Genomic DNA, 26,838 nt, shown 5'->3' with positions numbered 1-26,838 from the left:
AGTCTCTTCAGTAGATATACTATAGTCTCTGGCACTAGTCTCTACAGTAGATATAGTATAGTCTCTGGCACTACTCTCTACAGTAGATATACTATAGTCTCTGGCACTAGTCTCTACAGTAGATATAGTATAGTCTCTGGCACTAGTCTCTACAGTAGATATAGTATAGTCTTTGGCACTACTCTCTACAGTAGATATAGTATAGTCTCTGGCACTAGTCTCTACAGTAGAGTACTATTAGTTCTAGCACTAGTCTCTACAGTAGATTATCTATAGTCTCTCGCACTAGTCTCTACAGTAGATATAGTATAGTCTCTGGCACTAGTCCTCCTACAGTAGATATAGTTATAGTCTCTGGCACTAGTCTCTACAGTAGATATAGTAAGTCTCTGGCACTAGTCTCTACAGTAGAATACTAGTATAGTTCTGGCACTAGTCTCTACAGTAGATATAGTATAGTCTCTAGGCACTAGTCTCTACAGTAGATGTACTATAGTCTACACTAGTTCTTCCAGATTTACAGTCAGGATAGTCTCACGTAGGTATAGTAGTCTCTGGCACACTGCTCTAACAGTCGATTAGTATAGTCTCTGGCACTAGTCTCTACAGTAGATATACTATAGTCTCTAGCACTAGTCTCTACAGTAGATATAGTATATAGCTACATATAGACACGTCCAGATCAATAAGAGGGTCATTATTCTGCACATTGAATGTTCATAATTTATCATACGTCGAGAGGGGATAAGCGTTTCAATTTACCAGTTTTTGAAGCAATTAATCACTTTTCATCAAGGTAACTTCATCAAGGTTGTTGGAACCAATTTAACCTGCTTTAAAAAAAGTTGTATTTACAAATCTGATCACAAGCAACTTAAATATTTATACAAACTAAATAAAAAAGTGATTTTCCATTTTTCATGTTAATTAAAATGACCTTTTGAAATCGAATTGATGACACTTTCTATGAGGAAAAAATGTTAGTAGCTATTTTTGCCATTTTGCATCATTCCTTATGTGAGAGAAAAAGTGCACCCCACTAACAACTTAACAAAGGCATGTGGAGCGGACCACTATCTTGGGTATCTATGGATAAAGTAATGCCAATGAAATGTTTATCTGATTGATTGGAAACCTCAACAAGAAGGAGTTGCCTGTCTGGCAGACAGTTCATTACCATTGACTTGTTTCTAGCGGAGTTTGATTAGATTAAGCGTGGCAGGGTGCACTACTTCAAGGAGAGGGGAGGTTCTATCAGAATGTTAGCTATAGAGTCTGAATGTTACCACTAGTACTACGGGGAGGCAACCTAGGCGTGCAACAATGGCCTTTTAGCTTACCATGAGTTACAGCAGGAGACTTATCTTGAGAGAAGGACATTGTAATGTACAACACCCAGAGAAACAACTGAAGATACCATGCTTCTTGTCTAATGCATTGGCTAGGGTGGTCGTCCTTAAGTTAACACAACAACCTGAATGCTTTTACAATAAACTCTTGTCAAATAAAAGCATGTACACTGGGATCATCCTGGTGTGTACCACAGTATTCTATAAATATTTACATCCATTGAAAAGGAATTAACTGAAATTTAAACTGGCAAAATAATGGTCATATAAAACGGAGTGTGTGTTGCATACCGGAAACTAAGGGGAACCCATGTCATCTGCATTAGACGAGGGCTGCGTAACCTTGGTATCCTCAGTTGCTCACTTACGTGATGGAAACAGCCTTTAAGGTGTGAAATGAACACTCTTCTTCTGTTTTGCCAAGCGGGTGAGGAAAAGAAATCAAATAAAAAATGCAGTGATGGCGTTTCAATAGTCTGCACTATGAGAATGACAAATTATAAAACCAACCAAGAAACTTGAGATGAAATCTGCTCATATTCAAACATTAACTTGCAATTATTTGTTAAATACAGAATTATTGTAACATTATTTTACAGCTAGTTATAATTATAATGACATTTTAAATTATACTCTCAAACAGCAACATAAGCTTCTTGATGCTATTGTACAAGTAAGCAATATACAAAAACAAGGCTTTCAGGAGCAAATACAAAAGTTATACTGTACTAGACTTATTGTTCACTATAAAAAGGTTCAAAGGGAAATCATGCATCTTTAAGAGAGAACATGCAGTGCTACAGTCTAGATATTTCATCCTCCAGTACATCAAAACTATTTCCTCTATTAGAAACACAGGTAATATTCATAAAGCATTTATTACAATACTAAATATGCATGTGCAAAAAAAACATTGCATGTTGTTGACTGCTATTTTTCAAGACATTACATGACAATAATTCTGCTTTTTATTATTTCAGTCTATTCTCTTTGAGAACGCTTTATGAATATGTCCACATATTGTACAATGCATGTCCCCCCTCCCACACCCACGGCAGTCAACATTGAAAATAAAAGTTCCTATGTCAAGTATTAATAGTTTTCTTTATATTTCTGAGGCATCAACAACGTTTACAGCATAATGCTCCAAAGTCTGAATTCCCATCATATGTTCAGGAATGAAACACAAGCACAGACAGAAAACTAAAGGAGTAAGGAGGTAAAGGGAACGGAAAGGAGTAAATGGATGACAGAGGGCTAGTACTGCGAGAGAGCATGTACCCTTTTGGTCTTTATCCGTGCTGCAGCATCCTGCGGGTATCGAGAATCTCGAGACTGAGTGTCAGTGAGAAAAACCTCAACATCATCAGGCACTTCTTCTAGAAAGTTGGAGGGAACAAGACCTTTGTGTCCATTGAGCTCGCCCTGAGGGATCACAAACACACAGGGTGACTGGCATAGAATGTACATTGGACTCCACAATATAGGAAACTAGACTAAAGGGATATAAAATTATCATTTAAAATTGTTTATCATACTATTACTATCACTGTCATTTTCACTGTGTTTATTTGCACTAAGCTGGTTGAAGAAATATGAACTACTTTATATCAAGTGTAAGTCACATCTCACATACTTACATAATGAAACCCATCTTCATCAATTTCACCAAACACTGTTATGACGTCACCAGCACAGAATGTCAGTTCAGCCTGTCAAAACAGGTTTGAGTTCAGTTTGACCTGCTTTCTCTACATCAAAGCAGCTTGCATCTGTTGAAGATTCTCTCTATAACCCAACCACATGGGATACTGTTAGGGTTTAATTTGTGTGAAATGCTGTACTTCCTATTCCAATCACTGAGATGCATTGTAAATCTAGAAGTGTTAGTACAGTCTTGGCAGACTGCTGCAACTATCAAATGCATCAAGCGTTGGATATTTGAAGACAGGATTGCAACCAGTGATGTGTATAAACCCTGGATGACTGACAGGGGGCGCTGTAATGAAGCCACCATACAGCCATCTTGGTACTCATCCTCCATTGTAAAAAAGATTTTGGAGGCAATAGAAATGCATTTATTGACACGTTTATTATATGGCAGACACCTTAATACATACTTTTAAATTATATTATGTGAACTAAATGTCCATATAATACATGAAGAAATATATTAAAACATTTTCCTTTTTTGTACTAATTTTACTGTCCCTACTACAACAACAAAAAATACTTAAATACATGTAATTTTGTCCTTGAAACATTTCATTGAGATACTGTAGAATTCCATTAATTCCTATGGAGAACTGCTCCTTCTGGGTAGTGCCAATATGGCTGACCGGTGGCTTCAAAGCATCTCAATGGCCAATACATAGCATCAGCAATCCAAGGTTTGTATACATCATTGATTGCAGCACAGACAATAGGCATACCATACTACTATCTACTATCCACTTTTCCAGGCCTCTCCAAAACACACAAATCAAACGTAGGAGATGGCTCAACACACAGACCAAACTGAGGAAGGATGCCAGTGCAGGCAATGGGTGAGGGGCTGTGTTCATGAGAGGGGTATACTGTAGCCCCCTCCACCATGTGTCCACCTCTGAACACTCCAACAACAGTCAGGGAGAAAAACACAGAGAGCGGACGCTCCTCTCACTCACCTCATTCAGCCTGTCTCTCCCATACTGTGTCTGGGGCCGTGCCAATAGAAAGGTGAGAGTGAGTGAAACCAGGGGGGAAGGGCCATAAGAACAACAGGAAAAGGTTAAGCTACTAATGGGGACCAGGTAATGGTAAAGATGGGGAGTAAGACTGGCTGGTGTATTGCTGCAATGTTGGCAAGGCAAGCAGGTACATCGTTAGTAGTAACAGGGTAGAACTACCTCTACACCTGACTCTAGCAGTACCTCCACATCCACGTTGGGGGAGCTCTCCCTGGGGTCGTAGTCATACAGTGCCACCATTCTACGTGTGGACGAGGGGTGCTGACGCCCACTCCGCCTGTTCCTCTCTGGACAGAGACACACAGTCATCAATCAATAAGAATGACAAGTAACACACTAAACTAGAGATAATCACCTTACTAATCTCAGTTGTAAAATCACACACTAAAATAACAGTATGCAATGCCTTATGATCTCTCATGAATTACTGTCTATACCAGGCAAAGGCTGAATGAACATGGTACATGAAGGTGAAAGCCATAATGAACATCCCCATTGATTTACTGAAGATGAGCATGTTAGTGACAATTCTGACAGAAAATACCCATAATTCGTAACTAAAACGCATAAGAAAAGTGAAGAAATGGTGGAAGAAGCAAAGCGTGAAGATGAAAAAATAGTGCAGAAAGAGTGCATCTAAAYAGAACACAGACCTCGCTTGGATTTTCGGGACCTGCGGTTTATTGAGCGACCATCTTTGAAGCGGTTGCAGTTCACTTCACGGGAAAGCAGAGAGAAAAGAAAAAGAACGAGGAAAACGATTGTAGAGACAGAGAAATGAGAGTACCATCAGCATTAGACATCAGTGTGTAAAGAAAGCAATCGAGACAGGAAAAGAGGAAGGGAAGAGAAAATCAGGCCCAAATTAGAGTAAAAAAGAGTGAAAGAGTGGTGGAGAAAAGACAGAGAGCAAGTGGGAGTCCAGGTGCCACCCTACCTAATTTCTCTACAGGAGTGTTGAGTGGGAGGAAGCCCTGTTTGAGTAGCTGGTCCATCATCCCATCATCCTCAGTCTGGATCTCTGACACCATGTTACAGGGGATCAGACCCGGGCGGTCACGGATCTCTGCCCTGTAGAACCCATCCGTGTCCTTATCCCCAAACACCTGACCAGCACAGAGAACAATGTTAGCAGGAGGGAGAAAGAGAGACAGCCACCACCACTACAGTTGTTCAATAGCAGCTTCACATGCACAACTACATCTAACCCACAAATGTAAGTCAACACGAGGCCCTTTTGTTGTTAGGATGAGGAAAGCAGATTGGACTACAGCACTGTGTGGATCAGGCTCCCACCTTGATGATCTGGCCCTCTTTGAAGGGCAGCTCCTCGTCAGCAGCATCAGGGTTGGGGGACATGGACAGGGGGTCGTAGTCAAAGAGGGCCACAAATATACGCGCCAGGTCCTCTGGCTCCGACTCCTCATAGTACACTGGCGACCGTCGCCCTCGGCCATGCCCGCGGTCTTGCCCACCGTACTCATCTGAAACACAGAAGGCACTGCTGCAACTGCCAGCCTTGCTACTGCCAGCCCCCAGCATAGGATAGGCTGGGGTGCAGAGTGGAGTAGAGGGCAGCGGAACGAAAAGATGTCACTTTGTCAGAGCTGACAGACAGGGGAGAGGGCCATGAAACACATGTGTGTGAAAAAGAGCCCAAGATTTCAAGGGGGATTTAAAGAGGTTTTAAGATAGAATGGTCAGTCTGCACTATTGTGTCCATCATCCTCTCAAAGGGCACGCCTCTAAAAACGTTGATAAGCCCCTACTGTAATTACATGCTGTAGCAACATTTATGATTCCCAATTTATTAGAACATGTAAGCAGGACACTGTTTTTAGAGTTTTTTTAAAGTCTAAGCTATCTATAATTGACAGATAGCACAGATTGGATGTTTTTTCACACATCTCTGAATGCTGGTAGGACAGACACCAAAACGACAAACAAAGTACCTTTATAACACTCATAGATACAGTTAGACAGAGGTCAAGTAGGACAGACAGCAGCACGTCAAGCCAGACGATGGGATGCAGGTGGAACTACATGACCATACACATAACAAAGAAAGGAGGGAAACAGACTCAGACTGTTCATTGCTGTTTTACTTCACTGTCTCACGGAGCGTAAACAGGCATTCATGCGTTCCACTCTTCAAAATGAGGAAGTATGCTTCAATATCACAATACAAGAGGGGTAAAACCATGCTCACATTAGAAATACAGCATTAAGCTAAAAGGGCAAATGAATATTCCTGCAAGAAATTATAACATCAAATGCCATAGCAGGAACCTGACTCATCAGGGGCATCAGGGACAGTGAGGGAAAAGGAAAGGAATCCACCTCATATTCATTCACTAGTGGATTTCCTGGAACTCCATGTCCAAACAAACCACATGTTTCAATATCACAATTCAGGGAAAATGTCTGTTAAATGATGTTTTAATGATACAATACTGATGTTCGGTTTAGATGACAGCAGTTTCATCAAGGTGCAATGGAGTGATACCAACAAGACATGAGTGCACTTACTCATCCAATGGTTTTCCTTCTCACTGTACTGTAAACAATCAGTCATGCAAAATCAACAGTCAACAGGGGGACTATATGCCCTGGGAGAAGAAGAGGAAGGGTGAAAAGAAGGGATGGGTGAGAGGGAAGGAAGGAAGGAAGGAAGAGGGGTCTCCAAGGGAGGCCTGGGATTAAGGCTGCAGAGAGCTATACAGGGAGGGGAGGGGGCACTCATTCTTCAGCTACAGAAAAAGTGTCCATCTTATCTTTCCGGCAGCCGAGTGTATAATGCACACTTAAGCTTGAGACTACTATTCCTTTCTAATATCAAGTAAGGTTCTTAACACTGTCTTCTATGTACTTTCATGGTTTATTCATGTTGTTCTAGAGAGAAGCTGGGCCACATACCATCGTCATGCCATATCCTCCGCCGAGCTACACTGCCATGATAGTAAACATCCTCCTTGCCAGGTGAGAGGTTTCCCTCACTCCCCTCACTGTTACTCTCCATCATGGTGATCTCTACAGAAGACACCAATCAGATTACAGCGTTACTGTCAGGGACCCCCCCCAACACTGCTCTACTTCACGGACCGGCCAATGCCTGGCTGGAAATGCTGTTGGAGGGGCAGGGGCTGGGGGGTCAGGGGGTGGGATAAGGCAACAGGTTGTAATCTGGAGTTCTTCAATGTAAAACAGCAATGCTTTGCACTGTGTGAGACAGAGGGAAGGGTAAGAGCAGGTGAGCCCTTTATGCACACAGTATATAAAGTCTATAGTAAACAGTAAACAGTAGCAGCCCCTCCCCCTTAACTGCTTATGCACATTTAAAAAGCCAAGTCAGAGACACCGTAAAGAGGTATGAGGTTGGTCAGAACTACAGGTGTAGGAGCACACCACCACTACAGAGAACTACATGGTTGTTTAAGGTCATGTGTCTATGGGAGAGATGTTCAGCTCAGGGGAGGACGGGGCATCCCATCATGTGGTGACCACACTAACCAATGGAAGGAACCATCATGGGTCGTCGCTGTGGGGGGTTGCCGCCATGGACAGGCCTCCTCCCTGAATGGTCCAGCCGGTCGCCATGGGAGCATCCATGGGAAGGGGAGTTCCCTATAATCTTTAGAAGGCGATAAAAACACAGCGTAAGTTAAAACAAGCTGCCTTTTACACTGCCTCTCTCACATAACAAACCAGCCATTCAAAAGGATCACAAAACCATAAGAACAAATGATATCACTTCCATTTGTCCTTAAGGAGGCAAAACAAGAATAATAAATAAACCCATAAAATAAAGAGACCAAACAAACCAAAAAACCATCAACAGAACCAAAGTAAATCAACTCCAGACACCACAACAGGATCAGATGTTTAGCTAAAGACCATTTGTTTTTTGTTCTGCTCATGTCAGCTCCTTGATGACAAGAGTGAGTGAGCGAGTAGAGGAAAGAGAATAGAATGGAGAAAGGCATAGTTAGCTGAGCACAACCAGAATGGCTTCAGCCTGGGGCCCAAACCAGAGAGAGAGAGGCTGAGGCCCAAAGGCTTCTCATCCAGTTAGTCATACAGGATAAATGGGACAGAGATGGGGGGAGGGGGGTCGAGCAATAAGATGACCACTGCTGTGTGTAGTATAGGAGGAGGAGAGGAGATTCTGTTGAAAAGATTATGGAAGAGCATGAAGAGGGGAGAGCATATTGTCTGCAGAGCACTAACATAATGCAGATGGACTGAAGGCTAAATCAGCTATAAGACTATGAGAGGCTATCCTCCATGTGGTCCTACTAGAAAAGGCTTTATCTGTCAAGGACTACAGCCTTTACGCACAATGAGAAGCAGGACATGCTGGAATAGAGGTCCCCCTGTGGAAGGCAGTGCAATCAGGGTAAAGTCAGAGGTGGGATAGGATGGGCAAGACGTCTGTCATAGCTGCATATCAAACCCATTGGCTGGTAGAGAGAGGGGGATGGCGGAGCAGAATAGGGATAGCGCATCCCCATGCAAACTATAATGGTTGAGCTGCCATTTTGTTTAAAAAAGGAATCTTTCTCCTCAGACACATCAGAAACAAAAACTTTCTGAAATGGCCTTTAGATAATCAAAAAAGCTTCACTTAAAAACTCACTGGACGTTCTAAGAACGAGCAAACTACACACATGAAAAACTACAAATAAGAATCACCATGAACATGTACGAATAACTTGCCAGAATATTGCACAAAACAAAAATAAATCAATGTAAAGGTGGGAGACCCATAGAGAGAAAAAACACCAAGAAAAAAGGTATGGTTTTACTGCTTGCTGATGGAATGTACAGCAGGTAAGAGTCTGAGTCACACACACCGGCGGCTGGTCCGAGACCCTGTTGAGCCTGTTCACATAGCTGGCCCTAAGGTCCCTTTGATAAGGCCTGTCCAGCTGGTGGAGCCTGCCCTCGCTCAGGGCTCCGTCCCTGGGGTAGCGTCTGGGGCTGTGCCCTGGTTCCCTCTCCCACTCCCGGCCTGGCCCGTAGTGCACCTCCCTGTTCCTCAGATCAGACAGGTGGCCTGTCTTAGGGCTGTCACAGTGGTCCTCATCCATGCTGCACTGCCGTGTCAGCTGCCTCTTCCTGCCTGCAGCCAGGGCCCGTCGCTCTACCGGCCCCTCACAGTGGATGTAGTGGACAGGACCCCGCATGGGGCTGCCGTGGGGGTAACCCCGGTACCCCAAAGAGCCCTCTTCCTCACTGCCACAGTCCAGGCCGCTGTCAGGGCTCTTGGTGGTCTGGCGGCTGGGCCGGTTCAGGCTGCGCTCCTCGAAATTACAGCCATAGCGGGGAGAGGAATGCTGGCGCTGCAGCAGGCGACGGTGGTTCTTGCTGGGGGAGAGGTGGTTGTGCTGGTGGGGGTTCTGCTGGTAGATACGGGGGCTCCTGCGGTGCATGCAGGGTGTACCAGGCCTGCCTTCGTCGTCAAAGCGGAGGCGCTGATGATGATGACCCATCCCATCCACTCCGTCGGGCTCGTCCTCGGCAACCTCAGGGATGCTGTGGAGGCGTTTACTACGCAGGGACTTCTGTCTCACCACCTCTCTCTGTAGGTCCCAGCAGTCCCTCTCCTCCCCTAGGTCCTGACGCCTGTAATACGCCTGTAAGGCCAGGACGGGACAGTCACGGTGCGGAGCGCAGGGTGGATTGGTTTGGCATTTCAATTAAGAGTTTTGTTTAAAATTTAGTTTTTGCAGGTGTTAGAACAGGCAGGAAACAACACAGTGTGTGAATAAAAAATTAAATGGGGAAAAAAGACAAAATAAGAACAGAATTAGTTATTTGTGGCAGAATGGCCAGATGTAAGGCATGCAGTGTCATTCCGTGAGCTGGGGGAAATAGCATGCTCTGAACGGGAATCTGTGGGACGAAAGCAAAGGGAGTAATAGACAGTCACACTGAGGATGGGTCTGGGACAGGATTTAGATAGCCAGGACAGATTAGAAAAGGGTGCAACAAATCTGCCAAGGGAGAAATACTCACAGATAAATGAAACAGGTGACAAACTCACAAAACATATAAGTGAATTAACTCATAAAGAAAATACTTAAAACACATTGCACCAAGCACAGCCTGGGCAAGTGAATAAGAGCTACAGTATATACATTAACCAAAAGAGATGCGGCAGCAAACTAAGCAAAGCACTTGCATAAGCAAAATAAGACATTTAAAAAGTGTCTCAGTCTGTTCTAACATTTTCAGACAGGACCCGAGGGCTGTTCTTATGACAGATTTAGAGTTTCCATCAATAATGACTATAGACTGAATCTCAGCTGTGTTGCTTCTGATATTTGACCCTGATTGCATGCACTACTGCATAGGACACTCCATTTCCAGAGCATAGTAACAAGACACAAATACATACAGAACATGAATGAGACATACGTATTGGTGACATGATGAAGTACTATGGAAAACATAGGCAAATGCAGCAGATCAATACACCTAAAAAGACAGTTCTGTTGAGTACCGTACAGTGTGAGGAATCACATCTTGCTTACTCTTATCAACTTGATAAGTTAAACGTTTCACAAGTATTCTCACAGCATTGCATGACTGTAAACATGTTTCTTTGGAAATGACCTGGGGACCTTTCATATCAACACTCCCAGTGAATACAGATGACAATTTAACTTCTTGTTTATCATCAACACAGTAAATATAACCTATGTTTCACTGCTAATAATAATGTCACTCAGGAGAACTTGTTACATAATGATTATTGACCACACATCCACATGTGCCCGTTTAAACATACTCAATGGAGACAGGTCCACACATCCTCAAAGGTAACCATCATCAACATCCAGAAAATAACTCAAACACAAAAGGTACAACATGAGACGGACACAACCCAAAGTGAATTATTCCATTTAAGTAGCCTAAACTCACTTAAATGAGATTCCCCTATGCATTCGATGTACCATGATGACCCTTCTAGCTGATGGTACAGTACATTTTAAAAGATCAATGTTTGGTCATTGACATATTCCTTTACAACACATTTTTAACAGAGTATTCATGAACAGCAAGTATACTAATTATCCAGTTTTTACAAAATATGGACATTCTTAAACTGTACATTAAAATGCAATACATATTGAGACAAAACAACATTCCACATTTCTATCAATACCAAGCTCATTTTAAACATGATTGTTCACCTCTCCTTACACAGTCCATGCTGGGTGTGTATAGTACAGCCATTCAGATGGGTTAGTTAAGACTTGGATGATGAAGCTGATATGCAGTGTGTTGTTCAGCTCAGAACAGGATGGAGCGCTCAGCAGGCAAAGCCACAGTGGGCCTGCATGTAGAGCCAGACAGTGAGAGAAGGCAGCCGGGGCCACAGTAGATAGGAGGGACCTCCCTCCCTCCCCAACCCCCCTCCCTACTTCTCCAACCTCCTCCGTACCCGCCTCCCCTGGACCCCCACTAGATGAGGTATATGTGTGCTGTACCTTGAGAGTGTTGTGAGAGTTGATGCTGCGTCGACGGCCCTCCTCCAGCTGCATCTCAGAGTACAGGTCSTCCTCGTCCTCCTCCATGATGTCAGACAGGTCTGAGCCGCGGCTGCTCTCTGTCTGGTACTCCTCACTGTGGCTGTAGTGGTGCTGGGAGACAGGGGAGAGAACCAGCTTTAACATGGAACGACAGGAACAACAAGCCTGTGTCTGACTGGCTGAACTAGGAGACGGGGGGAAGTTTCAAACAGGTCAACATTCACATGGCCGCAGGGCCAGATGGATTACCAGGACGTGTAGTCAGAGCATGTGCTGACCAACTGGCAAGTCTCTTCACTGACATTTTCAACCTGTCCCTGACCGAGTCTGTAATACCAACATGTTTCAAGCAGACCGTCATAGTCCCTGTCCCCAAGAACACCAAGGTGACCTGCCTAAATGACACCGAACCGTAGCACTCACGTCTGTAGCCATGAAGTGCTTTGAAAGGCTGGTCATGGCTCACATCATCACCATCATCCCAGAAACCCTAGACCCACTCCAATTCGCACACCACCCCAACAGATCCACAGATGATGCAATCTCTATTGCACTCCACACTGCCCTTTCCCACCTGGACAAAAGGAACACTACAGCTTAGCGTTCAACATAATTCCCTCAAAACTGATCCACCCCTTTCTGCAACTGGATCCTGGACTTCCTGACAGGCCGCCCCCAGGTGGTAAGGGTAGTCAACAACACATCTGCCACGCTGATCCTCAACACGGGGGCCCCTCAGGGGTGTGTACTTAGTCCCCTCCTGTAGTCCCTGTCCACCCACAACTGCGTGGCCAAGCACGATTCCAACACCATCATTAAGTTTGCCGACGACACAACGGTGGTAGGCCTGATCAGCGACAACAATGAGACAGTCTATAGGAAGGAGGTCAGAGACTTGGCAGTGTGGTGCCAGGACAACAACCTCTCCCTCAACGTGATCAAGACAAAGGAGATGATTGTGGACTTCAGGAAAAGAAGGGCCGAGCCCCCATTCTCATCTACACGGCTGTAGTGGGGCAGGTTGAGAGCTTAAAGTTCCTTGGTGTCCACATCACCAACAAACTATCATGGTCCAAACACACCAAGACAGTCGTGAAGAGGATATGACAACACCTATTCTCTGGAGACTGAAAAGATTTGGCATGGGTCTTCAGATACTCCAAAAGTTCTACAGCTGCACCATTGAGAGCATCCTGACTGGTTGCATCACTGTCTGGTACGGAAACTGCTCGGCCTCTGACCGCAGGGCACTACAGAGGGTAGTGCGTACGGCCCAGTACATCACTGTGGCCAACCTTCCTGCCATCCAGGACCTCTATACCAGTCGGTGTCAGAGAAAGGCCCTTCAAATTGCCAAAGACTCCAACCACCCTAGTCATTGATTGTACTCTCTGCTACCGCATGGCAAGAGGTACCGGAGCGCCAAGTCTAGGTCCAAAAGGCCTCTTATCAGCTTCTACCCCCAAGCCATAAGACTGCTGAAAAGCTAAGCAAATGGCTACCCGGACAATTTGCATCGACCCCCCCTTTTTTTACGCTGCTGCTACTCGCTGTTTATTATCTATGCATAGTCACTTTACCACTACCTACATGCACATATTACCTCAATTACCTCGACTAACCTGTTACCCTGCACATTGACTCGGTACCGGTACCCCCWGTATATATATTGCCTTGTTATTGTAATTTTTAAATGTTTTACTTTAGTTTATTTAGTAGATATTTTCTTAAAACTGCATTGTTGGTTAAGGGCTTGTAAGTAAGCATTTCACAGTAAGGTCTCCACCTGTTGTATTCGACACGTGACAAATAAAATGTGATTTGATTTGATTTAACATGGAGTTAAATCAGGTTACAATCATATCTTTTTCTTCATTTTCCCAGAGCGATGATTGGAACAGAAACAAACTGTATTATTCTGTATTTAAGCTGTGACAGAGTTGTTGTTTTGTATTACCCGTACATGTCTTCCCAGTTCAGAGCCTCTGAGGAATTCGTCCACAGAGGCCCCTCTCCTCCTGGTGTGGGGAGAGACATAACCATCCTCCTCCTCATCAGAGTTCACGCTCCGCTCACTGAAGATGTTCCTCTTCTCCATCTGACACAGGAAAACACAGACAAGCAAACCTTATACATAGCTGCAGATGCATCACACTATCATAATGATACATGATATTAGTTCTCTATAGTATTGACTCAATAGTACCCTGAGAGTCTATGAGGCACTTGGTACTCAAATCAAACTCTGTTTGCGCTGTACTGTGTATCATCATGTCATAGGCAAATCTGAAGTGGCTGCTTACCCGGTTGTTCTCAGCGAACACTCTCTGTGCAGCTTCCCTGGCCATGGCCTTGGCGATGGTGTTGGGGATGGGGGCTCCCTGAGGCTGGGGCAGGATCCTCTGAGGAGAGGGTGAACGACGCCCCTGGAAGTGGGGCGGCTCCAYAGTGTGTCCACGCATGGTAGGAGGGAGGGGCGAAGGGGAGCGTTCCCAGGGCGGGCCAGGCCGCAGGCCCGCCTCATACTCTTTGGTTTCTGACTCTCTGGCACTTACTAAATTGGGCTTAGACACGGGGTAGGGCTGGTGTTGGGGCTGGGGGTGAGGGAGTGGGTGGCGCAGAGGCTGACCATGAGGCAGGGTGTGGGGCTGGGATCGAGGCAGAGGGTGGACCTGAGGTTGGGGGTGAGATGGGGGGTAGGTCTGGGGGTATGGCGGGTGTGTTTGTGTGTGTGGCTGATGGTGCTGGGGTTGAGGCATAGGATGGGGGTGTGGAGGGGAGCGGTGGTGGGGTGAGTGATGGGGAGGCCCCAGGATATTGTGCGGTATGGTGGCCACGGTGGAATCCTGAGACTCTCCTTGTGCTGATAACGTCCTGACAATGATCTCCCTGGCCTCCAGACACTGGATCCTATTCAGCTCCACTGTCACATAGTCAGCTGTTGGGTACATCACCTCCGCTATCTGGACACACACAGGGACAGGGACAAGACACTTCAATTCACATGTCTTAAGTAACATACCCAATATATTATTTCTGAATTTCAGGCAAAATGGGGCCTGGTAAACCTCTGTTTTCAAACCACTGCATTACATAAGGCCTACAGAAACCATGGACTGAACATCACTGTTACATCACCACTCTCCAGCAGACGGCAGTAGAGTGTTACACACAAATCACAGCATTGAGGGTTAGCTGTTACACCACGCACTCACTTTCACAGCATTAAACATCAGGTTCTGCATAATACATCATTCTAATGCACCTTTTGTCCCTTTGTGCACACGGCATAGCCAATCACGTTGGCTCCGTTGGAGGTTCCAGTGGGGGTGAGGATGGGGGGTTTCCATCGCACCTGCAGAACCCCGGGGTTCTGGCCCAACTGGACCTGCACCTCCTGGGGAGGAAAGGGAGGACCTACGGAGTACAGCAGACACACAGGAGTGTAAGGATGTAAACACAATACACTACAACATTTAGAAAACAATACCCTATCAGCTGAACAGTTTGTATGTTCCTTCAAAAGAATATAATGTATTGACCTGATTCCATACAATACCAGAGGCACTCAGATAGTTCATGTTGCATTAGATTTTTTTATGCAATCAAAAATCTGTGTAATGAGGTAATAAGAAAACAGTATGATTTGTACTATATGTATGTCAGTGGAGGCTCCTCAGAGGAGGAAGGGGAGGACCATCCTCCTCAGTGAATTTCATAAAAATAAAAATAGTGAAACATTCAAAATGTATAATTTGTAGATAAAACTATACTAAATACAGTGCATTCGGAAAGTATTCAGACCCCTTGACTTTTTTCACATTTTGTTATGTTACAGCCTTATTCTAAAATGTATTACATTCTTTTTTCCCCTCATCAATCTACACACAATACCCCATAACGACAAAGAGAAAACAGGTTTATAGAAATGTTTGTYTTCAGACCCTTTGCTATGAGACTCAAAATTGAGCTCAGGTGCATCCTATTTCCATTGATCATCCTTGAGATGTTTCTACAACTTGATTGGAGTCCACCTGTGGTAAATTCAATTGATTGGACATGATTTGGAAAGGCACACACCTGTCTGTATAATGGTCCCACAGTTGACAGTGCATGTAAGAGCAAAAACCAAGCCATGTCGAAGGAACTGTCCGTAGAGCTCCGAAACAGGATTGTGTCGAGGCACAGATCTGGTGATGGGTATCAAAAAATGTCTGCAGCATTGAAGGTCTCCAAGAACACAGTGGCCTCCATCATCACTTGGAGTTTGCCAAAAGGCACCTAAAGGACTCTCAGACTTCTGGTCTGATTAAACCAAGATTGAACTCTTTGGCCTGAATGCCAAGTATGGAGGAAACCAGGCACCATCCCTACAGTGAAGCATGGTGGTGGCAGCATCATGCTGTGGGGATGTTTTTCAGCAGCAGGGACTGGGAGACTAATCAGGATCGAGGGAAAGATMAACGGAGGAAAGTACATAGAGATCCTTGATGAAAACCTGCTTTAGAGCGCTCAGGACCTCAGACTGCGGCGAAGGTTCACCTTCCAACAGGACAATGACCCAAAGCACACAGCCAAGACAATGCAGGAGGGGCTTCGGGACAAGTCTCTGAATGTCCTTGAGTGGCCCAGTCAGAGCCCGAACCCAATTAAACATCTTTGGAGAGACCTGAAAATAGAGATGCAGCAACGCTCCCCATGGTGTAGCCGGAAGACAGCTAGTTAACCGTCCTCCTCTGGGTACATTGACTTCGATACAAAACCTACGAGGCTTGTGGTTCTCACCCCCTTCTATAGACTTACACAGTAATTATGACCACATCCGGAGGACGTCCTCCAACCAATCAAAGCTCTTGTAGCATGAACTGACATGTTGTCCACTCAATCAAAGGATCAGAGAATTAATCTAGTACTGAAAGCATAAGCTAGCACCGCAGGGCATAAATTGTGGTCAGTAGCTGACTCAGAGAGAGAAATACCATAGTTGAATAGTTTTGAAAAAATGAAGGAGAAGCAAGAGAGAGGAGAGAGATATCTATATTTCGTTGTATTTTCTTTTCACTTTCACTTAGTCAAACACCTGGCTCAAACAGAGAGGGATGCTGTGTTAGCTAGCTGGCTATGGCTATCCAACACAAACTCTAAGTCAAGGTAAGCTTTTGATTTAATTTATTTATTGCCACCGGGGCCCGCCGGTGTAACTGCTAAACTGCTTGCTAACTGTACCCAGTACAACATGATTGTAGCGGGTTTACTAATACGTTAGTTCTAGTAGCTATGTTGACTATGACTTTAGCTAATATGGTGACAACAATGTAGGCTGTGTGRAGCGGTTAGCAGGTATGATATGAAGGTTTTTGCTTGGAAAGGTTTTTTCGCCTGGCCACAGACAGCTGATGTGTTGTACACTGAAGTCCACAAGCGAAGGGAAAAGGTGAGAGGAGGAGAGTGCGTAGATGCAAGGAATTATACAACGATCAAAGGGATCATGCTGTTTGTATGTGGATGCAATGAAAGTTAACCGTGTTTGRGTGGGATCAGGGGTGTATACATTCTGCCGATTCTGTTGAAAAATGTTTCTTAAATGGAAGTAAATGGAARGAAACGGGSATAAACACACCTGAATTTGTCCAATAGAAAATCTAATTTGCAACTGTTGGACTAACGATTACACCCTTGATCAGCTAGACGCAGGCAAGCGTGTGCAAAGCGGTATTCAATGTGTCAATGTCTGTAACCTTGATTACTCTAATTTCTCTCGATCTGTGCAACTACGCTGTAAACCTTAATTCATAGGCTAGGTTGTAGCAACCTCATGATGGACAAGTACTACACATAATCGAGGGATGTGTGTGTGTGTATGTGTCACAGGAGGTTGGTGGCACCTTAACTGGGGAGGATGGGCTTGTACAGTATGTATATATGTATGTACAGTGGGGCAAAAAAGTATTTAGTCAGCCACCAATTGTGCAAGTTCTCCCACTTAAAAAGATGAGAGAGGCCTGTACTTTTCATCATAGGTACACTTCAACTATGACAGACAAAATGAGAAAAAAAAATCCGTTGCGGTGTGTTTGGGATCATTGTCATGCTGAAAGACCCAGCCACGTTTCATCTTCAATGCCCTTGCTGATGGAAGGAGGTTTTCACTCAAAATCTCACGATACATGGCCCCATTCATTCTTTCCTTTACACGGATCAGTCGTCCTGGTCCCTTTGCAGAAAAACAGCCCCAAAGCATGATGTTTCCACCCCCATGCTTCACAGTAGGTATGGTGTTCTTTGGATGCAACTCAGCATTCTTTGTCCTCCAAACACGACAAGTTGAGTTTTTACCAAAAAGTTATATTTTGGTTTCATCTGACCATATGACATTCTCCCAATCTTCTTCTGGATCATCCAAATGCTCTCTAGCAAACTTCAGACGGGCCTGGACATGTACTGGCTTAAGCAGGGGGACACGTCTGGCACTGCAGGATTTGAGTCCCTTGCYGCGTAGTGTGTTACTGATGGTAGGCTTTGTTACTTTGGTCCCAGCTCTCTGCAGGTCATTCACTAGGTCCCCCCGTGTGGTTCTGGGATTTTTGCTCACCGTTCTTGTGATCATTTTGACCCCACGGGGTGAGATCTTGCGTGGAGCCCCAGATCGAGGGAGATTATCAGTGGTCTTGTATGTCTTCCATTTCCTAATAATTGCACCCACAGTTGATTTCTTCAAACCAAGCTGCTTACCTATTGCAGATTCAGTCTTCCCAGCCTGGTGCAGGTCTACAATTTTGTTTCTGGTGTCCTTTGACAGCTCTTTGGTCTTGGCCATATTGGAGTTTGGAGTGTGACTGTTTGAGGTTGTGGACAGGTGTCTTTTATACTGATAACAAGTTCAAACAGGTGCCATTAATACAGGTAACGAGTGGAGGACTCATCTTTTTATGTGGGAGAACTTGCACAATTGGTGGCTGACTAAATACTTTTTTGCCCCACTGTATGTACATGGTTTCTCCCTAGTTTGATTGGGTTCTCCCTAAAACACTTCTGCGAGCAGGCCTTTCTAATCGACCTGGCCCGGGTATCCTGGAAGGATATTGACCTCATCCCGTCAGTAGAGGATGCCTGGTCATTCTTTAAAAGTAATTTCCTCACCATCTTAAATAAGCATGCCCCTTTCAAAAAATGTAGAACTAAGAACAGATATAGCCCTTGGTTCACTCCAGACCTGACTGCCCTTGACCAGTGTAACCGATGTGAAATGGCTAGCTCGTTAGCGGGGTACGCGCTAATAGCGTTTCAATTGGCGACTTCACTCGCTCTGAGACCTTGAAGTAGTTGTTCCCCRTGCTCTGCAAGGGACGTGGCTTTTGTGGCGCGATGGGTAACAATGCTTCGAGGGTGACTGTTGTCTGTGTGCAGAGGGTCCCTGGTTCGAGCCCAGGTAGGGGCGAGGAAAGGGACGGAAGCTATACTGTTACACCAGCACAAAAATATCCTGTGGGGGACTGCACTAGRGTCGAATAGTCCCCGCGATATGCAACTTTTTAGGGAAGTCAGGAACCAATACACGCAGTCATTTAGGAAAGCAAAGGCTAGCTTTTTCAAACAGAAATTTGCATCCTGTAACTCCAAAAAGTTTTGGGACACTGTAAAGTCCATGGAGAATAGGAGCACCTCTTCCCAGCTGCCCACTGCACTGAGACTAGGAAACACTGTCACCACCGATAAATCCACGAAAATCTAGAATTTCAATAAGCATTTCTCTACGGCTGGCCATGCTTTCCTCCTGACTACCCCAACCCCAGCCAACTGCTCTGCATCCCCTGCAGCTACTTGCCCAAGCCTCCCCAGCTTCTTCTTCACCCAAATAGCAGATGTTCTGAAAGAGCTGCAAAACCTGGACCCGTACAAATCAGCTGGGCTAGWCAATCTGAACCTTCTCTTTCTAAAATTATCCGCCACCATTGTTGCAACCCCTATTACCAGTCTGTTCAACCTCTCTTTTGTATCGTCCGAGATTCCTAAAGATCGGAAAGCTGCCACGGTCATCCCCCTGACACTCTAGACCCAAACTGTTACAGACGTATATCCATCCTGCCCTACCTTTCTAAAGTCTTCGAAAGCCAAGTTAACATACAGATCACTGACCATTTCGAATCCCACTGTACCTTCTCCACTGTGCAATCTGGTTCCCGAGCTGGTCACGGGTGCACCTCAGCCACGCTCAAGGTACTAAACGATATCAGAACCGCCATCGATAAAAGACAGTACTGTGCAGCCGTCTTCATCGACCTGGCCAAGGCTTTCGACTCTGTCAATCACCACATTCTTATCGGCAGACTCAACAGCCTTGGTTTCTCAAATGACTGCCTTGCCTGGTTCACCAACTACTTCTCAGACATAGTTCAGTGTGTCAAATCGGAGGGCCTGTTGTCCAGACCTCTGGCAGGCTCTATGGCGGTACCACAGGGTTCAATTCTCGGGCCGACTCTTTTTTCTGTATATATCAACGATGCCGCTCTTGCTGCGGGTGATTCCTTGATCCACCTCTACACAGATGACACCATTCTGTATACATATGGCCCTTCTTTGTACACGGTGTTAACAAACGTCCAAACGAGCTTCAATACCATACAACACTCCTTCCGTGGCCTCCAACTGCTCTTAAACGCTAGTAAAACTAAATGCATGCTCCACACCCGCCCGCCTGACTAGCATCACTACTCTGGACGGTTCTGACTTAGAATATGTGGACAACTACAAATACCTAGGTGTCTGGCTAGACTGTAAACTCTCCTTCCAGACTCATATTAAACATCTCCAATCCAAAATTAAATATAGAAATCGGCTTTCTATTTCGCAACAAAGCCTCCTTCGCTCACGCTGCCAAACATACCCTCGTAAAACTGACTATCCTACCGATCCTCAACTTCAGCGATGTCATTTYCAAAATAGCCTCCGACACTCTACTCAGCAAATTGGATGCAGTCTATCAAAGTGCCATCCGTTTTGTCACCAAAGCCCCATATACCACCCACCACTGCGACCTGTAAGCTCTCGTCGGCTGGCCCTCGCTACATATTCGCCACCAGACCCAGTGGCTCCAAGTCATCTATAAGTCTCTGCTAGGTAAAGCTCCGCCTCTCAGCTCAATTGGTCACCATAACAACCCCCACCCGTAGCACGCGCTCCAGCAGGTATATCTCACTGGTCATACCCAAAGCCAACACCTCCTTTGGCCGCCTATCCTTCCAGTTCTCTACTGCCAATGACTGGAACGAATTGCAAAAATCACTGAAGTTGGAGACTTATATCTCCCTCACTAACTTTAAGCATCAGCAATATGTGCAGCTTACCGATTGCTGCAGCTGTACACAGCCCATCTGTAAATAGCCCATCCAACTACCTACCTCATCCCCATATTGTTTTATTTACTTTTTTGCTATTTTCTACTTGCACATCATCATCTGCACATCTATCACTCCAGTGTAAACTTGCTAAATTGTAATTACTTCACTACTATGGCCTATTTATTGCCTTACCTCCTTACGCCATTTGCACACACTGTATATAGACTTTTCTATTGTGTTATTGACTGTACATGTTACGTTCGTTGATGGAATGAGGCCAAGGTGCAGCGTGGTAAGCGTACATCTTTCTTTATTGATGAACACCAAAAAACAACAAATTATAAACGAACGTAACGTTCTGCAGGCTACCCAGTAACTGTGCAAAAACAAGATTCCACAACCTAAGGTGGGAAAAGGGCTGCCTAAGTATGATCCCCAATCAGAGACAACGATAGACAGCTGCCTCTGACTGGGAACCATACCCGGCCAAACAAAGAAATAGGAAAACTAGATTGCCTACCCAAATCACACCCTGACCTAACCAAATAGAGAAGTAGAAAGGCTCTCTAAGGTCAGGGCGTGACAGTACCCCCCCAAAGGTGCGGACTCCGGCTGCAAAACCTGACTCTGAGGAAGGGTCCGGGAAGGGTCCGGGAGGGCATCTAGCCTCGGTGGCGGCTCCGGTTCGGGGCGTAGACCCCGCTCCACTCGCTGATCGTTCCGCCTCCGTGGGACCGGACTGTAGATCGTCGCCGGAGGCTCCGGGCCGCGGATCATTGCTGGAGGCTCCGGACCGCCGACCGTCGCTGGAGACTCCGGACCGCAGACCGTCGCTGGAGGCTTCGGGCTATGGATCATCACTGGAGGCTTCGCGCCATGGATCATCACTGGAGGCTTCGGGCCATGGATCATCACTGCAGGCTCCGGTCCATGGATCATCACTGCAGGCTTCGTGGCATGGATCATCATTGGAGGCTCCGTGCCATGGATCATCACTGGAGGCTCCGGGCCATGGATCATCACTGGAGGCGTCGTGCATGGATTCATGCACGGGAGGCTTCGCGACCATGGATCATCACGGGAGGCTTCGGGCCATGGATCATCACTGGAGGCTTCGGGCCATGGATCATCACTGGAGGCTTCGGGCCATGGATCATCACTGGAGGCTTCGTGCCATGGATCATCACTGGACTGGGAACTGTCGCCAGGAGCTTGGTGCGTGGGGCCGGCACTGGGGGTACCGGGCTGGTACCACCTACGTTACCGCATACTCCTCACCAACTCCATTCTCCGGTATCCCTCCTCGCACTGTTCTATTGAATCCCAGGCGGGCTCTGGCACTCTCCCTGGGTCGACCGACCACCTCTCTACCTCCTTCCAGGTTGTCCCTGGTTCACACCTCGGCACCGCCGACCACCCCGTGTGACCACCCCGTGTCCCCCCCCCCAAAATAAAAATTGGGGCTGTCCTTTGGGCTGTCATTGTGGCCGCGAACCCCAGCGTCGTCGCTGTTGCTCCTTCGCTGCCTCCATCTGCTCCCATGGAAGGCGATCCTTTCCAGCCAGGATCTCCTCCCATGTCCATGATCCCTTCCCGTCCAGGATCTCCTCCCATGTCCAGGATGTCTGCTCCTCCTGGCCACGCTGCTTGGTCCGTTTGTGGTGGGATCATCTGTTACGCTCATTTAGAGAATGAGACCAAGGCGCAGCGTTGTAAGCGTACATCTTCCTTTATTTTGATGAACAACAAAAAAAATGAAAAAATATACGAACGTAAAGTTCTGCAGGGCTAGACAGCAACTATGCAAAAACAAGATTCCACAACCTAAGGTGGGAAAAAAGGCTGCATAAGTATGATCCCCAATCAGAGACAACGATAGACAGCTGCCTCTGATTGGGAACCATACCCGGCCAAACAAAGAAATAGGAAAACTAGATTGCCCACCCAAATCACACCCTGACCTAACCAAATAGAGAAATAGAAAGGCTCTCTAAGGTCAGGGCGTGACAGTACATTTGTTTATGTGTAACTCTTTGTTGTTGTTTGTGTCACACTGCTTTGCTTTATATTGACCAGGTCGCAGTTGTAAAACTTGTTCTCAACTGGCCTACCTGGTTAAATAAAGGTGAAATATACAGTATATATATTTATTTTTTATGTATTTATGTATGTATGTACAGTGGGGAGAACAAGTATTTGATACACTGATGATTTGCAGGTTTTCCTACTTACAAAGCATGTAGAGGTCTGTAATTTTTATCATAGGTACACTTAACTGTAGAGACGGAATTAAAAAAAAATCCAGAAAATCATTGTATGATTTTTAAGTAATTAATTTGCATTTTATTGCATGACATAAGTATTTGATACATCAGAAAACAGAACTTAATATTTGGTACAGAAACCTTAGTTTGCAATTACAGAGATCATACGTTTCCTGTAGTTCTTGACCGGTTTGCACACACTGCAGCAGGGATTTTGGCCCACTCCTCCATACAGACCTTCTCCAGATCCTTCAGGTTTCGGGGCTGTCGCTGGGCAATACGGACTTTCGGCTCCCTCCAAAGATTTTCTATTGGGTTCAGGTCTGGAGACTGGCTAGGCACTCCAAGGACCTTGAGATGTTCTTACGGAGCCACTCCTTAGTTGCCCTGGCTGTGTGTTTCGGGTCGTTGTCATGCTGGAAGACCCAGCCACGACCCATCTTCAATGCTCTTACTGAGGGAAGGAGGTTGTTGGTGTAGATCTCGCGATACATGGCCCCATCCATCCTCTCAATACGGTGCAGTCGTCCTGTACCTTTGCAGAAAAGCATCCCCAAAGAATTATGTTTCCACCTCCATGCTTCACGGTTGGGATGGTGTTCTTGGGGTTGTACTCATCCTTCTATTCCTCCAAACACGGCGAGTGGAGTTTAGAGCAAAAAGCTCTATTTTTGTCTCATCAGACCACATGACCTTTCTCCATTCCTCCTCTGGATCATCCAGATGGTCATTGGCAAACTTCAGACGGGCCTGGACATGCGCTGGCTTGAGCAGGGGGACCTTGCGTGCGCTGCAGGATTTTAATCCATGACGGCGTAGTGTGTTACTAATGGTTTTTTTTGAGACTGTGGTCCAGCTCTCTTCAGGTCATTGACCAAGTCCTGCCGTGTAGTTCTGGGCTGATCCCTCACATTCCTCATGATCATTGATGCCCCACGAGGTGAGATCTTACATGGAGCCAGACCGAGGGTGATTGACGTCATCTTGAACTTCTTTCCATTTTCTAATAATTGTGCAACAGTTGTTGCCTTCTCATCAAGCTGCTTGCCTATTGTCCTGTAGCCCATCCCAGCCTTGTACAGGCTTACAATTTATCCCTGATGTCCTTACACAGCTCTCTGGTCTTGGCCATTGTGGAGAGGTTGGAGTCTGTTTGATTGAGTGTGTGGACAGGTGTTCTTTTATACGGTAACGAGTTCAAACAGGTGCAGTTAATACAGGTAATGAGTGGAGAACGGAGGGTTTTTAAAGAAAAACTAACAGGTCTGTGAGAGCCGGAATTCTTACTGGTTGGTAGGTGATCAAATACTTATGTCATGCAATAATGCAAATGAATTACTTAAATCATACAATGTGATTTTCTGGACTTTTGTTTTAGATTCCGTCTCTCACAGTTGAGTGTACCTATTGATAAAAATGACAGACCTCTACATGCTTTGTAAGTAGGAAAACTGCAAAATCGGCAGTGTATCAATACTTGTTCTCCCCACTGTATATTTACATTTACATTTAAGTCATTTAGCAGACGCTCTTATCCAGAGCGACTTACAAATTGGAAAGTTCATACTATTTCATCCTGGTCCCCGTGGGGATGAACCCACAACCCTGGCGTTGCAAGCGCATGCTCTACCAACTGAGCCACACGGGACCGAGCATTATTGTATATATGTAAGTAATGCTTAAGGTGTGGGTACCGTATGTACCATATCCCGTGGTGTGTATGTTTTGTGTCCACTACAGCATGTCTACATATGTATGTCTATGGTGTAACATTATCATGCTGTCAGGAATTCTGTCCAAATATTCCTCAGAACAGCAGAGGCAGTCAGGTTGATTTTTCACAGTCCCTCTACCTCTGCTCTGCTGCATGCTAAATCAACAGGACCAATCTCTGTGCTGGCTGCCAGTGCGGCAGAGAGAGAGAGAGAGACAACACACAACACAACACACACACACACCACACACACACACAACACACACACACACACACACACACACACACACACACACACACACACACACACACACACACACACACACACACACAGACATATAAACACAACCACACACACACACACACACACACACACACACAACAGACATATAAACACACACACACACACAGTCATACAGAGGTAGCAGATGCAGTCAGCTGCCATTCAGCATTATCTCTGAGCAGAGCAGAGTAGAGCAGAGAACAGAGCAGAGGGCAAAGTAGAGTAGAGCAGAGCAGTGAAGAGCAGAGCAGAGCAGTGAAGAGCAGAGCAGAGGAGATCAGAGCAGAGCAGTGAAGATCAGAGCAGAGCAGTGGAGAATCAGAAGCAGAGGAGATCAGAGCAGAGCAGTGAAAATCAGAGCAGAGTAGTGAGAGGCAGAGCAGAGACAGTGAAGAGCAGAGCAGTGAAGAGCAGAGCAGTGAAGGTCAGAGCAGAGCAGTGAAATTCAGAGCAGAGCAGTGAAGGTCAGAGCAGAGCAGTGAAATTCCAAAGCAGGAGTGAAGATCAGAGCAGAGCAGTGACATTCAAAGCAGAGCAGTGACATTCAAAGCAGAGCAGTGAAGATCAGAGCAGAGCAGTGACATTCAAAGCAGAGCAGTGAAGATCAGAGCAGAGCAGTGACATTCAAAGCAGAGCAGTGAAGATCAGAGCAGAAGGCACCCAGAGCAGAGCAGTCTGAGCATGTGCATCAATACATCTTAAATCACATTTAACCACTAGATGAGTGTCAGCAGAGATATAGCTACTCCTTTCTGAAGAGGAGGATTCAGCAGTAGACATTCTGAGCATTCTGAGTACTCAGCTGTTTTAGTCATTCAACTATGAATATTATAAAGCATGAGTGTCAGTGAGGGCTCAAATGTGCATTTAAATCATCTCAGTGAAACCCTTCCATCTATGTACATTCATGCAGACAAAAACCAGTAGGAGTAACCCTTGTATGATGTTTTGGTTGCATGATACATCCAGTTATTTCTAACCATCTTTGTTCTCAACATGAGCAACATATTCCAGTCAACTGGACTGGAATAGCTCATGGCGCGGCGGAGGGCACGAAGTGGGTCATGTAATTGGTGACTTCATCCACAGGAACAAGATCAATTTCCAGTAATTGAATGCATCTCAAATGCTGTCTTAACCTCACAATGTGATGGTGGCGCTTGATAAGATGCCCAGTGTGTTCCCAGTAATAAGTCCCCTCCCTGTTGCTGCTGCCTAAACACATAAAGCTCCCAGTACAGCTGTCCTTCCTGTTCGGTCTCTTCCTGACCTCTGCCCTTCCATTAGACTCGAGCAGTCACTCACACACAGCAGGGCTAGTCAGTACATTCAGGTCAGCTCAATTCATTTCAAGGTTGCGTAAATGTACAGTTGGGAGTTCGCAAGCTTGTTCTTAAGTCATTATTTTAGACACAAATTGATTTTCTTTTTTTATTAACACTTATTAATAATGTCCAGACAACAGAGGGAAATCATTGGTAGTGTTCTTTATAAGTGGTTGAAAAGTTAAACCTAGCAGCCAGTGGGTTTAAGGGCGCTGGCAGACAGAGTCAGCTGTATGTATAGTAATGACTGTGCGGTCTCTTTCTCTCTCTCTCTCTCTCTTTTTCTCTCTCTCTCTCT

General features: G+C 45.5%; 2 protein-coding genes across 2 annotated transcripts in view; both read right to left on the bottom strand.

The window, feature by feature from the left end:
* The window catches only part of LOC111974655 (RIMS-binding protein 2-like), a 163,944-nt gene that overhangs the window by 1,557 nt on the left and 135,549 nt on the right, over positions 1–26,838 (bottom strand). Inside the window, 10 exon segments of the mRNA XM_070447014.1 lie at positions 2,631–2,774; positions 2,990–3,061; positions 4,262–4,365; positions 5,016–5,184; positions 5,375–5,562; positions 7,589–7,709; positions 11,575–11,727; positions 13,580–13,714; positions 13,920–14,579; positions 14,882–15,033. Of these exon segments, the coding sequence (XP_070303115.1) occupies positions 2,631–2,774; positions 2,990–3,061; positions 4,262–4,365; positions 5,016–5,184; positions 5,375–5,562; positions 7,589–7,709; positions 11,575–11,727; positions 13,580–13,714; positions 13,920–14,579; positions 14,882–15,033 (1,898 nt within the window).
* Positions 8,723–11,296, bottom strand: LOC139028751 (RIMS-binding protein 2-like). The gene is made up of 3 exons (XM_070446832.1): positions 11,288–11,296; positions 8,932–9,714; positions 8,723–8,737 (listed from the first exon to the last, which is right to left on the bottom strand). Exons 1-3 carry the CDS (start codon positions 11,294–11,296, stop codon positions 8,723–8,725), a joined length of 807 nt encoding a protein of 268 aa, XP_070302933.1.

Source organism: Salvelinus sp. IW2-2015, linkage group LG15 (genome assembly GCF_002910315.2).
Source record: "Salvelinus sp. IW2-2015 linkage group LG15, ASM291031v2, whole genome shotgun sequence".
Taxonomy (NCBI): domain Eukaryota; kingdom Metazoa; phylum Chordata; class Actinopteri; order Salmoniformes; family Salmonidae; genus Salvelinus; species Salvelinus sp. IW2-2015.
Note: the sequence above shows the minus strand (reverse complement) of the source record. Positions and strands in the feature narration are given on the sequence as shown.